Source organism: Globicephala melas, chromosome 10 (assembly GCF_963455315.2).
Source record: "Globicephala melas chromosome 10, mGloMel1.2, whole genome shotgun sequence".
Taxonomy (NCBI): domain Eukaryota; kingdom Metazoa; phylum Chordata; class Mammalia; order Artiodactyla; family Delphinidae; genus Globicephala; species Globicephala melas.
The window spans coordinates 16900894-16915656 of record NC_083323.1 but is presented as its reverse complement, the minus strand read 5'-3'; the positions used below and the strand labels follow the sequence as shown (position 1 = coordinate 16915656).

General features: G+C 38.7%; 1 protein-coding gene and 1 non-coding gene across 3 annotated transcripts in view; one reads left to right on the top strand and one right to left on the bottom strand.

Moving 5' to 3' along the window:
• Positions 1 to 14763, bottom strand: part of ALDH1L2 (aldehyde dehydrogenase 1 family member L2) — a 52253-nt gene that overhangs the window by 16228 nt on the left and 21262 nt on the right. For both annotated transcript variants that reach the window (XM_030856191.3, XM_070046440.1), the window contains exons 8-15: positions 13892 to 14017; positions 13240 to 13331; positions 11130 to 11277; positions 6881 to 7000; positions 6168 to 6295; positions 4520 to 4670; positions 2255 to 2325; positions 2073 to 2178 (exon numbers count right to left, since the gene is read on the bottom strand). In XM_030856191.3, coding sequence (XP_030712051.1) covers positions 2073 to 2178; positions 2255 to 2325; positions 4520 to 4670; positions 6168 to 6295; positions 6881 to 7000; positions 11130 to 11277; positions 13240 to 13331; positions 13892 to 14017 — 942 coding nt within the window. The remainder of the gene's footprint in view (positions 1 to 2072; positions 2179 to 2254; positions 2326 to 4519; positions 4671 to 6167; positions 6296 to 6880; positions 7001 to 11129; positions 11278 to 13239; positions 13332 to 13891; positions 14018 to 14763) is intronic.
• On the top strand, positions 8340 to 8412 carry TRNAG-GCC (transfer RNA glycine (anticodon GCC)). The gene has a single exon. It is a non-coding gene; the product is annotated as a tRNA-Gly (tRNA).

Genomic DNA, 14763 nt, shown 5'->3' with positions numbered 1-14763 from the left:
AGTAATACCGATGCCTGGCCTCTGACCCAGACCAATTAAATTAGAATCTCTGCCAATGGGGCCCAGATATCAGTATTTTAAAAAGAGAACTCCAGATGATTCTAATGTGCAGCCAGGATTGAGCACCACTGGGCTAGGTTATCTACCTTCTCTCTTCACTTTACTAGCTTCTTGCTGTTTAATGAGTGTTGCTGCTTGGGAGAAACAGCACTTATACAGAATGCTGGTGAACTGTTCCATTCCCATGGAAGGATGAGCCAGCAGCTATCACACAAACACATGTATCTTTTAACTAAGTGATTCTGCTATTAGGAACATACCACCCTATAAAGGTAATTGCACATGTGCATGATGCCATATTTAGAAGCTTATTAACTGCAACATAGTTTATAACAGCAAAAAGATGGGAAAATCTCAATATCTATTAATTAGGTATTGGTTAAATAAAATATTGTTTATCTACACACCGGAAACTGTTTTAAAAAAAGAAGTTTTGGGGACTTCCCTGGTGGTCCAGTGGGTAAGACTCCGAGCTCCCAATGCAGGGGGCCCGGGTTCAATCTGTATTTGGGGAACTAGACCCTGCATGCATGCCGCAACTAAGAGTCCACATGCTGCAAATAAAAGATCCCGCATGCTGCAACTAAGACCCGGCACGGCATAAATAAATAAATACATACATACATACATATTTTAAAATTTTTTAAAATTAAAGAAAAAGTGCTTAACACAGCATATGGCACATACTAAGTGCTCAATAAATTTTTTTAAAAGTTATTTTTCCCCCTTTGGTAGTATGTATAGAATGCTACTATTTTATTTTATTTTAATTTTGTATTGTATTATGGTTAGAACACTTAACATGACATCTACCCTCTTAAATTGTTAAGTGTACAATACAGTATAGTTAGCTACAGGCAAAATGATGTGTAGCAGATTTCTAGAACTTACTCATCTTGCATAATTGAAACTTTATGCCTGTTGATTAGCAATTTCCCATTTCCCCTTCTCCTCCTGTGTGTTTTTTAATTGGTTAAAAAATATATTTTTTAAATTATTTATTCATTTAATTTAAAAAATATGTTTGTATACACAGAGAATATTTCTGTAATACCTAAGAAACTAATAAATAACAATTACATTGGTGGCCTCTGGGAGGTAAATTGGTGGGCTGGGGGAATAAGATGGAGACTTTTCACTATCTACCTCTTGGTATCTTTTGAATTAAAACAATTTTTGAATGTATACCTGTTTTTTTTACTGAAATTGTTTTTAATGAGGAAAACAAGATGGCTGTGGTCACATGACTATGTAGTTATGACAAACAAAATTGTATTTTTTTTAAATCCTAAAAGAAGAAATAAAAGAATAGTTAATAAGTAACAAACTGTAAACTCTTCTTGAATAGAGACCAAGTTTTCTCCACAACTTGGGTACCTCAGAATGTCTACAATGTGCACTGTCCGGAGTAAATGCTCAGCCAGGTGTTAAGTTGGCTACCATATTTTTTTCTTGAAAAGCTACTGTAGCATTAAAAAGATGTTTTTGAGAACTCTTATCATCTGAATTATTTTTTAAATTATTTCCTCATTTTCCACATGTATATATTTCCACACAGCTGCCACAATTATATGCATTCTTTTGCATGCATGTAAAGTTTTTGCATGTAAAGTTATCTTGCATAACTTTACAATATTTTTGATAATGAAAATTTGAATGCCTGCAAAAACCTTTTTCTTTTGATATGTCGTAGCTACTCTAAATCACTACTGGGCATGTGGCATTTTGCAAGAATTGAATTGGTTTGTAGAAATTTAATGGATTTCACTGACATACACTATGCCTGCTGCCACTGTCATGGAAGTTCTAAAGTTTGGAATCCTCATAGGATACACTGGGTAGCTATTAAAAATGAATATTTACTAATATGAAAAGATGCCCATGATATATGAAATGATGTTGTGATTTTTGATCCCATTTTTGCTTAAAGACATAATATTTGTAAATGTACGTCTCTGGTTTTAAGTAAACGGGAGAGGAGGAGATGCTGTACCTTGCCCCGCGCGCCTTACCTGCGCCGGCTTGAGCACTAAAGTGTTGCCTGCTGCCAAGCACGCGGCGCTCTTCCACGCCAGCATCATCAGCGGGTAGTTCCAGGGGATGATAATAGCACAGACACTGCCGGGGAAGAAAGAGACATCCTCAGTCCTCTCAAACTAACACAAGTCACTCAGAAGTGCTCTCCTTGTCTTACCCAAGTGGCTCCTTCCTGGTGAAGGTCAGATTGCGATTTGGACGGGCCTGGTTGATGGGAATTGTAGAACCCTAAAGAATGAAAAAGGTTGATACTATTTTACTAATTTCAGTGGGTAAACTTAACGAATCCATTTTCCGTCTGCCTCTCTTGCTTTTTCTTAGCTGATATTAAAAAAGCAGTGTTCAATTGATGAGAAATATATCTACACCTAAAAAGGAACTGCTATGTCTTTCTCAAAAGAACTGAGACACAGGAGAAAAAAAAACATAATTCTAAGTTAATCGCCTCCATTCCCAATTTCTTGGCATGGCAGAGAAGGTTAACTGCCTGAGCAATATCCATTCTCCCCTCCGTTCTTAGTAACAGAAACCCTATATTAATAATGGGAATGGCAATGCGCCCGGATAAACTACTACGTTCCCCAGTTTCCACAGCAGATAGGGATGGCCAATGGAAGACGTAAGCACAAAGCACTGAAAGGGGAACACTCTTTAAAGTAGGCTGACTCAGCTTGGACAAGTGCTCTTTTACTCTCCCCCTCACTCTCACTCTTTCCTTCTTCCTTCTCAGAATGTTGCTAAAAAGGCTGGCACTGCAGTGGTTATCATGAGACCAAGAGGCAGCCATGAGGGTAGAGATCATATGGTATAAGGACGCCCTGGCAAAGAAAGAGCAGGAATCTTTATCTCACACACTGGACTTGAGTGCCTGCTTTGGACTCTTGAAAGTGAGATAAAAACAAACTTCTTAGTTGGGTTTTCTATTATACGCAGCCAAATCTGATCCCAACCGATTCATGACAGTAGTCTTTTAACTGAAGCTATACATCTGTTTTGCCACATAAAATATTATTGCTGTTACTAATACAAGTAAGCGTACAGTCTCTTATCTGAAACCCTTGGGGCCAGGTATGTTTTGCGATTCAGAATTTTTTGACTTTAGAAACATAATATAATGTATATACCTTATACAATGTTATTATATCTATAACCTCCAATAAGGTCTGGGGAAGCCCCCCATAATCAAGCATATTAATATTTATTCAGTGAAATATATGAACATTCACTCTAAGTGATATGAATAGAGATTATAGACTCATCTTGGTTCAGGTCAGGTTTTGGCGCCAAAGGAGTCTGAACCAATCAAACAAATCAATTTTCAGGCTTTACAGCCATTTGGATTTCATAATTGAGGATGAAGGATGGACTTGAACTGCTCTTACTAAATACTTATATATGTATGATTTTGTGGCTGAACAATAATAAAAACGACATTTATGTGCAAGACCTACTATGGTGCAGACTTTAATCCTGTAGTATATAAACACGTGTTTCTAATCCTCATAACTTGCAAGGTATGGATTATTGTGACCATTTTACAGATGAGGAAAGTAAGGCACAGAGAGGTAAATAACTTTAACAACAATAGCTGGTAAGTGTCAAAGCTGAGGCTTGGAACCAGTTCTCTCTGACTCTATATTAATGGTGTTGGCGGCAATGTGCCCAGATAAAATATTATGTTTCCCAGTCTCCTCAGCAGAGACAGCCAGTGGGAGATGTAAGCACAAGGGACAGGAGGATCGGAATGCTTTTTAAAGTCCTTTACCTTTCTCCCTCTTCCCCACTTCCTCCTTGCTGCTGGGAATGTGGCTGTGATGGCTCGTGCTTCAATGGTTACCATGAGTCTACGAGTGGCATGCATTCTTTTGTTTGCTGCAAGCCCTATTTCCCTTCTGTATCCCAATACCAAAGCCACGTTTAGTTGCCATTTATCATCACACATGTAATATTTATTTTCTTGTAGAAAAAAGGAAGTGGAAATTTTTATTGAACTCATGTCTTTAAAACCTTGTTCTTATAACCAGTCTGCATAGCCCATCTATGTTAGCTCTCTGACCTCTATAGGTATTTGAGTTTTCAATTCCTCCATGATACCAGGCTTCTCTCTATATGCCAACAAGACTGTTAGATGCTCTCAAGAGCATTGGATTTTAGGTTCAGAAAATCTTGAGTTCAAATCCTAGCTCTATGGTTTACTTACTATGTGACCATAGGTAAGTCATTCATTGTCCTCAAGCCTCCATTTCCTCACCTGTTATAAGAGTTAATAGCTATCCACCTCCCTCAGATGATTGTTATAAGGATAAGATGAGAAAACCTACATAAGGGGTGGCTCTGACAAAGTGTCTTTACAGACTAATAAACATTCGTCCCTTTTCCTCTTGGAATGACCTACATGGAGACAAACAACATTTGCACTTACTTGAATTTTGTCACACCAGCCAGCAAAATACCTGAATGTTTGCACAGACATTCCAATGTGAGTCTTCAGAGCCAAGGTGTAGACAGCCCCTGAATCGAGGGCTTCAATGGTCGCCAGCTCTTCTTGGTTCTCTTCCAGTAGGTCTGCTAGTCTGTATGCATAAAGAAATTCATTCAACAAATATTGAGTCTCTACTGCATTTAATGCATCATCCTAAGGGCTGAGAACTCAGAGGTGAACACAAATGAACCAGGTCTCTGTCCTCATGGAGAACATGGTCTAGTAGGGAAGACAGACATTCAACAAAAAATTTCATTAATGATTTGTTTTAAGAGTTATAATGAAGAAGCAGAGGGTGTTGGAAGTCTGTATCGTTTGCATCATAGATGTATAAGCAGTAACATAGTGATTGAGTCACAGTAATCCAAGGAGATCAATGACAGAAAACAGTGGGAATGTGGATAGTTCATGAATATACTGGGAGATGTTAGGGGGCAAACCACACTCATAGAGAACCCAGGAACACTTGAGGATTTCTGGTTGGGACAGAAATATTTCCAACACTAGATGAAAAGGACAAAGACAGAAAAACATGGAATGAATGATAAACACTGCAACAGGTTTCTGTTTGGTGTCTAGTTTCTTTGGGAAGATAAGTACAGGACTGTCTAATGACTATGAAATAGTCCAAGTTCATCTTTTGTGTTCACCTCTTCCATTTGTTTTCCTTCCTTCCTTTAGCGGTTCTGAGATGTTCCTTTTGGACCATTCCAAAGTCAGGCTTGAAATCCTCCTCCCTAATGTTTCTTTCAGATCCTGTTCCAAGAAATCTTTGGACAAAGTCAGCTATTTGGCTTTTAGTAAGTAGGAAACTGAATTTATGATCGAATCTGATTACTCTTGGCATACTCAGCTACCGATTTATAATACCCTTTCCAGGCCTTAGTGTTTTTCCTCCTTGCTTCTACTCCCTACACATGAAGTAGACTTAAAATGTCCCTTTGGAAACAGCAGGGTGCTGGATGTTCTCCATGTGCTCTCGTCTCCACCCTGCTCTGTGATCCCTGGAGGATGACCTTTATAGACTACATCACTGGCTCCCGTGCTCTCTCACTGGGCATAGCTAATGAGGGGCCAGCGGGAGGCACCCCCAAGAGACTGGCGAACTGGAGGATAAAATGGTCTGGGATTTGAATCCTCCGGTTGCCTCAGCGATGGGCTGTAGACCAGCAGATGCTGCGTCCCTCTACCCAAACCCGCTATAGTGTGGTCTTCTATAGCTATAGATCTTACCTGATTCTAGTAACAGCTCCTTCCTCTGTCCCTTCAGGCCTTGGAGTAAGAGCACCTTCCCCCTGTTCTACCCCTGCCTGGGTGCTTCATTATCCTTTGACGGATTCCCTTGACTTTGCTCACATCTTTACAAATACATAGTCCTTTACTAAACTTCTTCTGGTACAGGGACGCTGACTGAAACAAGCAACAGTACAAAAATCAGGAGCTCATATATATGGGATTTTATAGGATGCAAGGAACAAAAGATGTGCTATATAACAGGTGCATGCTAGAATGTTTTGAAGAAAATTTTAAAATCTTGGCAATCTAGTCAGTATCCAAAGGCCACAGGCTGTGTCCTTAAAAATCGTACCTGTACATCAATATTCCTCTTTCTCGTGCATTCATTCTTCCCCATTCACCATTTTCAAAAGCATCTTTGGCTGCTGCCACTGCTTTATCAACATCCACCAAAGAGGCATAGGATACTTTGCATATCGTCTATTTCAAGGTAGGAAAAAATAGGTTCTAGGTTATCTATATATGGAGATATGCAATTATGTTTCTTGGGATTAATTATTATACTATAAAATTCAAAGAATTTTTATGATGGAAAATCAATACTTCCAGTAATATAGTAAAGAAAAAGAAACAATTTTAACATGAAAATTATGAGCCTAAAATTTAGTACTTCGCATGTCACACTACACTATGAAAAGACACATTTAGGAAACTGTATTTCTTCTCTCGCCTTGGGGAAGCGGAATTTCTCACCACGAGCTTGCAAAGTCTGAGATTTTTTTTTTCACACATATAGCTTTATGTGGAATTGTGCTTCTGATGTGTATAGGTATAGTGATCCATCTAAATTCATCATAAATATTCATTCTTTAAAGTTGGTTACTGTAGTTAACAGCAGCCAGTACCAGAAATGAATAGTTGAAAGAAAGGCATGAAGTACATTTATATTAAGTGCTCAGGGTCAGAGTAATAGAATAAGTAACTTTTTAAGACTGTTTTATAACAGTGTATAGGTGAAAAAAATCCATGATCGGTGGTCACTACACACGCTAAGAAATTACTCACAGATCCATCTGTTGGGTTGATGGTGTCATAAGTCTTTCCATCATCGGCATCTGTGAACTGTCCATTTATGAAGCACTGATGTGGCATTTTTACTGTCATTTCATTGACCTCCTTTGAAACCTAAGAGAGAGAATTATATTAATAGATTCAATGGATTTCTGTGCGTATGCATTTGATACCAAATAGCAATAAAGAAGCTTATTCACTAATGCAGAGGGAGGCGTTAAGTCAATGGGATTCTAGTGCTGGGTGTCCAGAAGAGACAAGCATGTGTAATATTTAGGCCTCATGATGCTTAGATTGGCCATTGAGACAGGAGGTCAGCTTCTGGGATGACCGAAGTACTCTAGGGGGAGCTTATAAAGATCTGTTTTCTTCCTCATAGAGATGAACTATGACTCAGAAGACCTCAAATAGTGGAAACACCACCATCTAGTGGCAACATCTGTGGAGTGCACCAACTACTGTCATTCAAAGTTTTGAAATTGCCTGTCAATAGGTTTCCTTTTACACTGGTGCCATTTTAAGTTTTCTTTCCAGTGTTCTTCCCCATTTTCACTTTCCCTCTCTTACATATGTGTTGCTTAAATTGTACTCTCTACTATTAGCTGGCAAGTGAATTTAGATTAGTCCCTTAACCTCTATAAATCTCAGTTTTTTCAACAATAAAATGGGGATAATATACCTGCTTCATACAGTTATTAAGAGACATAATTAAAATTATATATGTGAAAGAGCATTATTGGCATAAGATCACACATCAATGAAGGCATTAAAAAGGAAATTTAATGATTTCAGAAATTATTTTACATAGAGAAATTGACGATGCCTAGAAAAGAAACAAAAAATAGCAAGAGGGTAGCTTGCTGCTCATCACCAGTAAGTAGAGAAATACAAATAAAAACTACAATCAGGTACCACCTCACACGGGTCAGAATGGCCATCATTAAACAGTCTACAAATAACAAATGCTGGAGAGGATGTGGAGAAAAGGGAACCCTCCTCCACTGTTGGTGGGAATTATATTGGTGCAGCCACTATGGAAAACGGTATGGAGGTGCCTTAAAAAACTAAAAATAGAGTTGCCATATGATCCAGCAATCCCACTCCTGGGCATATATCCAAACAAAACTCTAAATTTGAGAAGATACACGCACCCCAATGTTCATAGCAGCACTATTTACATAGCCAAGACATGGAAACAACCTAAATGTCCATCAACAGATGAATGGATAAAGAAGATGTGGCATATATATATACATATACATATAAACAATGGAATACTACTCAGCCATAAAAAAGCAATGTGCAATAACTGAAATTTTACAAGTCACTGGAGAGGTTCAACATAGATTCAAGCAGGCAGAAGAAAGAATTAGCAAGCCAGACAATGGGTCAATAGAGATATCCAGTCTGAAAGTAGGAAGGAAAAAGAATTAAAAAAATGAATAGAGGGACTTCCCTGGTGGTCCAGTGGGTAAGATGCTGCACTGCCAATGGAGGGGGCCCGGGTTCAATCCCTGGTTGGGGAGCTAGATCCCACATGCATGCTGCAACTAAGAGTTCACATGCCACAACTAAAGATCCCACGTGCCGCAACGAAGACCCAGCGCAGCCAAAATAAATTTTAAAAATAAATAAATATTTTTAAAAAATGAATAGAGCCTTAGAAGCCTGCAGGACACCATCAAATGTACCAACACATGCATAATGAGAGTCCCAGGAATGAGTGGAGAAGAGGAGAGGGGCAGAAAGAATATTTGAAGAAATAATGGCTGAAAATGTCCCAAATTTGATGAAAAACATTAGTCTGCATGTCCGAGAAGCTCAATAAACTCCAAGTAGAAAAATCTCAGAGATCCATCTTAAACACATCATATAAAAATGGTCAAGAGCCAAAGACAAAGAGGGAATCTTGAAAGTTGCAAGGGAGGAGCAACTCATCACATAAAAGGGATCCTCAATAAAATTAACAGATGACTTATCCTCAGAAACCATGGAGGCCAGAAAGCAATAGGATGATATATTCATAGTGCTGAAAGAGACTGTCAACCGAAAATTCCACATACAGCAAAAACACCCTCCAAGAACAAAGGAGAAATTAAGTCATTCCCAAATGAATGAAACTAGCACATTGCTAGCACATGAACATTGCTTGCACATGAACATTGCTAGCACACTGCCTTTCAAAAAGTACTAAAAAGTGTCCTTCTGGCAGAAATGGAAGGACACTACACAGTAATTTAACTCTACATGAAGAAATAAAGAACACTGACAAAGGTAAATGTAAGTCAGTATAAATGTATTTTTGTTTTTAAACCCTTTTCTTCTTCTATCTGATTTGAAAGACAACTGCATAAAGCAATAATTATAAAACTATGTTGGTGGGTTTATAATGTATAAAGATGTATTTGTATGACAGTAATAGCACAAATAAGGGGGCAGGGAGCAGAGCTATACTGTAGCAAATTTTTTCTACACTATTGATATTGAGTTGGTATTAATCTGAGCTAGAATGTTTTAAGAAAAATGTCTCTTGAAATCCTCAAGGCAACCATTAAGGAAATAAAAATATATAGCAAAAGAGATTAAACTGGCATACTAGACAATATCCATTTAACAAAAAAGAGAGCAGTAAAGGAGTAGAGGAGCAAAAAAGGCATAAAACAAGACATATAGAAGCCCAAGTGGCAAAAGAACAAACAGATTAATTGGACTTAATCAAATTTTAAAACTTTTGTGTGTTAAAGGACACTATCAAAAAAGTGAAAAGAAAACCCACAGAAAGGGACAAAATATTTACAAATAATAAATCTGATTAGGGTCTAGTATCCAAAATATACTAAGGTCTCCTACAACTCAAAAATTAAAAAGACAAATATCCCAGTTAAAAAAGAAGCAAAGGATTTGAGGGAATTCCCTGGTGGTCCAGTGGTTAGGACTGGGTGTCCTCACTTCCAGCAGCCTGGGTTCCATCCCTGGTCAGGGAACTAAGATCTTACAAGCTGCTTGGTGAGGCCAAAAAAACCAAACCAAACCAAAACAAAAGAAACAATGACAAAAAAAACCCCCAAAACAGGTGAAATATTTGAATAGGTATTTCTCCAAAGAAGACATACAAGTGGCCAATAAGCACATGAAAAGATGTTTATCATTAGTCATTAGGGAAATGTAAATCAAAACCAGAACAAGATGTCACTTCACACCTGCTAGAACAGCTGAAAGAGAAAAGACAGACAATAGGATATGTTGGTGAGGACATGAAGAAATTAGAAGCTTCCTATATTGCTACTGGCATTGTAAAATGGTGTAGTCACTTTGGAAAGCAGATGGGCAGTTCCTCAAAAAGTTAAACATAGAGTTACTATATGACTCATCAATTCCACTTCTAGATATTTACCCAAGAGAACTGAGAACATATGTTCACACAAAAACTTATACATGAATTTTCATAACAGCATTAGTTATAATAGCCCCAAAGTAGAAACAGTCCAAATGTACATCAACTGAGGAAAGGATAAACAAAATGTAGTTTATCCACACAATGGACTATTACTTGGCTAGGAAAAAGGAATGAAGTGATAATCTACTCTACAATATGGATGAACGTTGAACACATTATGCTAAGTGAAAGAAGCCAGCTGCAAAAGGCCACTTATTACCTAATTCCATTTATATGAAATGTCTAGAATAGGCAAATCCATAGAAACTGAAAGTAAATTAGAGAGGAGAGCAGAGAATGACTGCCAAGGGATACAGGGTTTCTTTTTAGGAGGTGATAAAAATGTTCCATAACCAGATAGTGGTGATGGTTGTACAACTCGGTGAAATACTAAAAAACAATGAATTATACATTTTATTTTATTTTATTTATTTTTTTTTTTTTGCGGTACGCGGGCCTCTCACTGTTGTGGCCTCTCCCGTTGCGGAGCACAGGCTCCGGACGCGCAGGCTCAGCGGCCATGGCTCATGGGCCCAGCCGCTCCGCGGCACGTGGGATCCTCCCGGACCAGGGCACGAACCCGCGTCCCCTGCATCGGCAGGCGGACACTCAACCACTGTGCCACCAGTGAAGCCCGAATTATACATTTTAAAAGGGTGAAATGTATGGTATCTGAATTATAATCTCAATAAAACTGTCATTTTAAAAAGGTTGTAAATGTAAAAACAAATGGATGAAAGGTACAGCATTCTTTTACAGTACGAAGGTCTTAACGATTTAGGTTTTCAACACCATGGACAGGCTTACATAATCCACCACTAGCTCCGCTTCTTGATCTTCTCCTCTCAGTTTCCTCACGACTTTTTGGATGAAGTCTTCAAACTTGGTGGCCATATAAACATCCTCATTCTGTAACTGAAGCCCTCCACATTTCTGTCTTATCTCTTCAACCAGCCTGAAAGGAAGAACCAGCTCATGTTACTTACATTTTTAAAAGAGTTTAGAGGACCATTGTAAAGCAGTTATACCCCAATAAAGATGTTAAAAAAAAAAAAAAGAGTTTAGAGGGACTGTGATTACATTTAACGTGCTTTGAAGTAGGACGTATGTCACATGCCTATTTATATCCCATGAGATCTTCTATGATAATAATCAGAGAAATTGATAAGATTGGGAGAAAAAAAATTTTAAAGTGGTGTTGAAGGACAGTGGCAATTATTAAACTTTTTATTTATGTTTTAAAAATTTTATTTATTTTTGGCTGTATCACATGGCACGTGGGATCTTAGTTCCCCGACCAGGGATCGAACCTGCAACCCCTGCATTGGAAGTGCGGAGTCTTAACCACTGGACTGCCAGGGAAGTCCCAGCAATTTTTTTTATACATGACTAGAAATACAAGAAATCAAGGCAAAGACATTTTAATTACTTGCAAGCAAGATGATAAAGGGCACATAAAATCAGTTTCTTTCCTTTCAAAATACTCAAGGAATAAGAAATAAGGAAATTTTCTGAACTATGACGATTATAAGAAACCAAAGTCATACCGTAGAATATTTTCTCTAGATCCTGTGAAACAATAAAACAAACATTTGTTTGTATTACATGGCTAAGATAGGTACTAAATAGAACCATCGAGAAGGTTAATATAATTTGTAAAGTCCTTTTCAACCCTTTGATTTTTCACTGTTAATTTTTCAAATCATAGCTCTAATTTGACATTTCTTGAGTAGCACAGGTATACCAGACAGAGGTGTACTAGAAAGCTCACCACAGGGGTTGCTCAGCCATTTATTCCCTAAGAGAGATGAGGTGCCTTGGTAGTCCAAGCTAATAATATCAGATGATTATGGTAAGTCACACACTCAAACAGGAAATGGGTAACTCCTGCAGCAGTATCTTGTTAGCAAAAAACTAGTGTTAAAAGTACAATGTTGAAATCTTTAGTTGAGCAAATGAGAAGGTTCTGGGAACTCATGAACCATAGCTGAGAAATCTGTAACTTGAGGAACCAAAACTTTTAACTTCTGGTAATGATATTTGCTCTTGAGAGGATTGTTTTTGATGATTGGAATAAAAAAGATCCACGAATGAAGGGACTTTGTCTTGTTCATGACTGTATCCCCAGTGCAAAAAACTGTTCCTGATGTCATAAATGTTCAATAAATTTTGTTAAATACATGAATAAATAAATAAATAGAATGTTCATCAAGAACACTTGCTTTGTCGACATGAAGGATTGTCAAGAGGAGTTTACCTTGTTTATTTAGTAAATGGCCATAGTGTGGCCCTCAAAGAAAAAGCACCTCTGCAAGACTCGCCACTGTTAGGATCCTGGTCTGCTCTTCATGCCACAGAGGGTGGCTTTCTAGTCCTCTAGCCCTTTCTACTTGTTTGAAACCTCTGTAGAGAAATTCTGACTGTAGAGTGATTACCCTTACTCTTGCAAGAAGTCTGGCAATCCTCATTCTAGATATATCATACCAGGTAACTTAGGGAGATAGGAGAAAATGATTAGGGGTAAGCATAATCAGTGTAAGGTATCCTTTTAGGTGAGACTATATAGAGAAATCCCTTTTAACATTCTCACTCAGAACTTCCCAATTTTAACTGGAGGAGAATCAACTAAGAAATATGAAGACAGATTTTTAAATGAAACAAATCATTAGAAGGGTTGCTTTCTAGGTGTAGAGTAAATATGAAAATAACTCCTGGTTAGCAATGAAGAGAAGGGAACAAATACATGTATTTGACCATGGAAACAAACAAACCAAAAAAGATGAAGAAAAGAGAAATACAGTAGATGGGTACAATAGAGTGATAACCAGTACAAAGGATTTCGATTTGATTTTCAAAGTCAAAGTCAAAGTCAAAATCCCTGGTGGACGGGTATGAGTCAGTAAGGTGGTGGTTTTACCTGACAACATCCATTGAGCTTGCTCCAGATTTAAAGAAGTCTGTTGAATCTTCAATAACAGGGACGTTGCTTAAAATTCCAGCCCAGATGACCTGCACAAGGGAAACTTTTATGAGGGAGCTGCCATGTAGAGCACTGTGGCAGAGACTAGTTAGCTTCTCACCAAACCTACTTCTTTTCCTGGATTGATTACAATTCTCAGCATCTCTTCAAGTTAGAGGTGGCCGTGTGACTGACTTCTAGCCGGTGAATATGAATATAAGTGACCTGTACTCCCAGACTTGCCCCATGAAAAACCTCCTTCACACAGTTCTCTGTGTTCTTGTGCTCTTCTTGGCTGTCTGGGATGGAGATGACCCCCAGCAGGACCTTGAAGATAGCCCAGCCTGGGTTCCTGCTTGACTCCACCCCTAACCTTCATGTTCCAGCTTCACCCCTAACCCCCAGGCCAACCTAGAACGGCCTTGGATTATTTATGTGAGTGACAAATAAATGTGCGTATAAATTTTGGCACTGATTTCCTTTTGCAGCTAATACGAAAAAGAGGAAATAAAAGTTCCATCCCAACTACTTTGAGGATTAATGGTACCAGTTAACAAAAATGGTTTCGTTTTCCAAGATAAGAGTAACATTAAGAACTTCTCATGCTCACCTTGATGGTCTCTGCCACCTTCACCTCTTCGGCTGTAAGTTCCACCACTGATGTCTCACCCGCTGAAAAGTACTGAGAGGCAGGAATCATTTTTCCATCTTCAAACTGCAGATTTCTCACCATCAGCTATAAAATAACAACAAAACAAGCAGAAGAATTGAGGATTAGGACAATTCAAAAGTGAGACTGGTGGGAGGAGTCTTATATGGGTATAAGAAGCAGCTTATTTGACAAATATAAAAATATGGATTAGGGCTTCCCTGGTGGCGCAGTGGTTGAGAGTCCACCTGCCGATGCAGGGGACACGGGTTCGTGCCCCGGTCTGGGAAGATCCCACATGCCGCGGAGCGGCTGGGCCTGTGAGCCATGGCCGCTGAGCCTGTGCGTCCGGAGCCTGTGCTCCGCAGCGGGAGAGGCCACAGCAGTGAGAGGCCCGCGTACCGAAAAAAATATATATTTGGATTAAAAGCACTCATCGTTATGTGTAAAAGGACTGAAATGGTGTTTCAGCCATGGCAGCAGAAAGGAGGAAGTTACGTCTACGGGTAGGTATATCTCAAAATGGATGATAAGCCCTCCCAAAATTGACATTCGGATATAGGTATTGGGTCTAAAGCCTACGGTAACTACCACTGCTACTAGTACAAGTATTACTACTACTACTACTGCCATCTTTGGAACACTTAACTTTGCAGCATGCACTGTGCTAAGTACGTACATGCTGAAGTATCTTATTCAATCCCATAAATCCTGATGGAGGCAGGTGGCCTTATTATCCCCATTTTACTGATGAGGAAATGGAGGCTCAATGAAATTAAGTACTTTGCCCAGTGCCACACAGCGAGTAACAGAGCTGGGGTTACAGCCCAGGA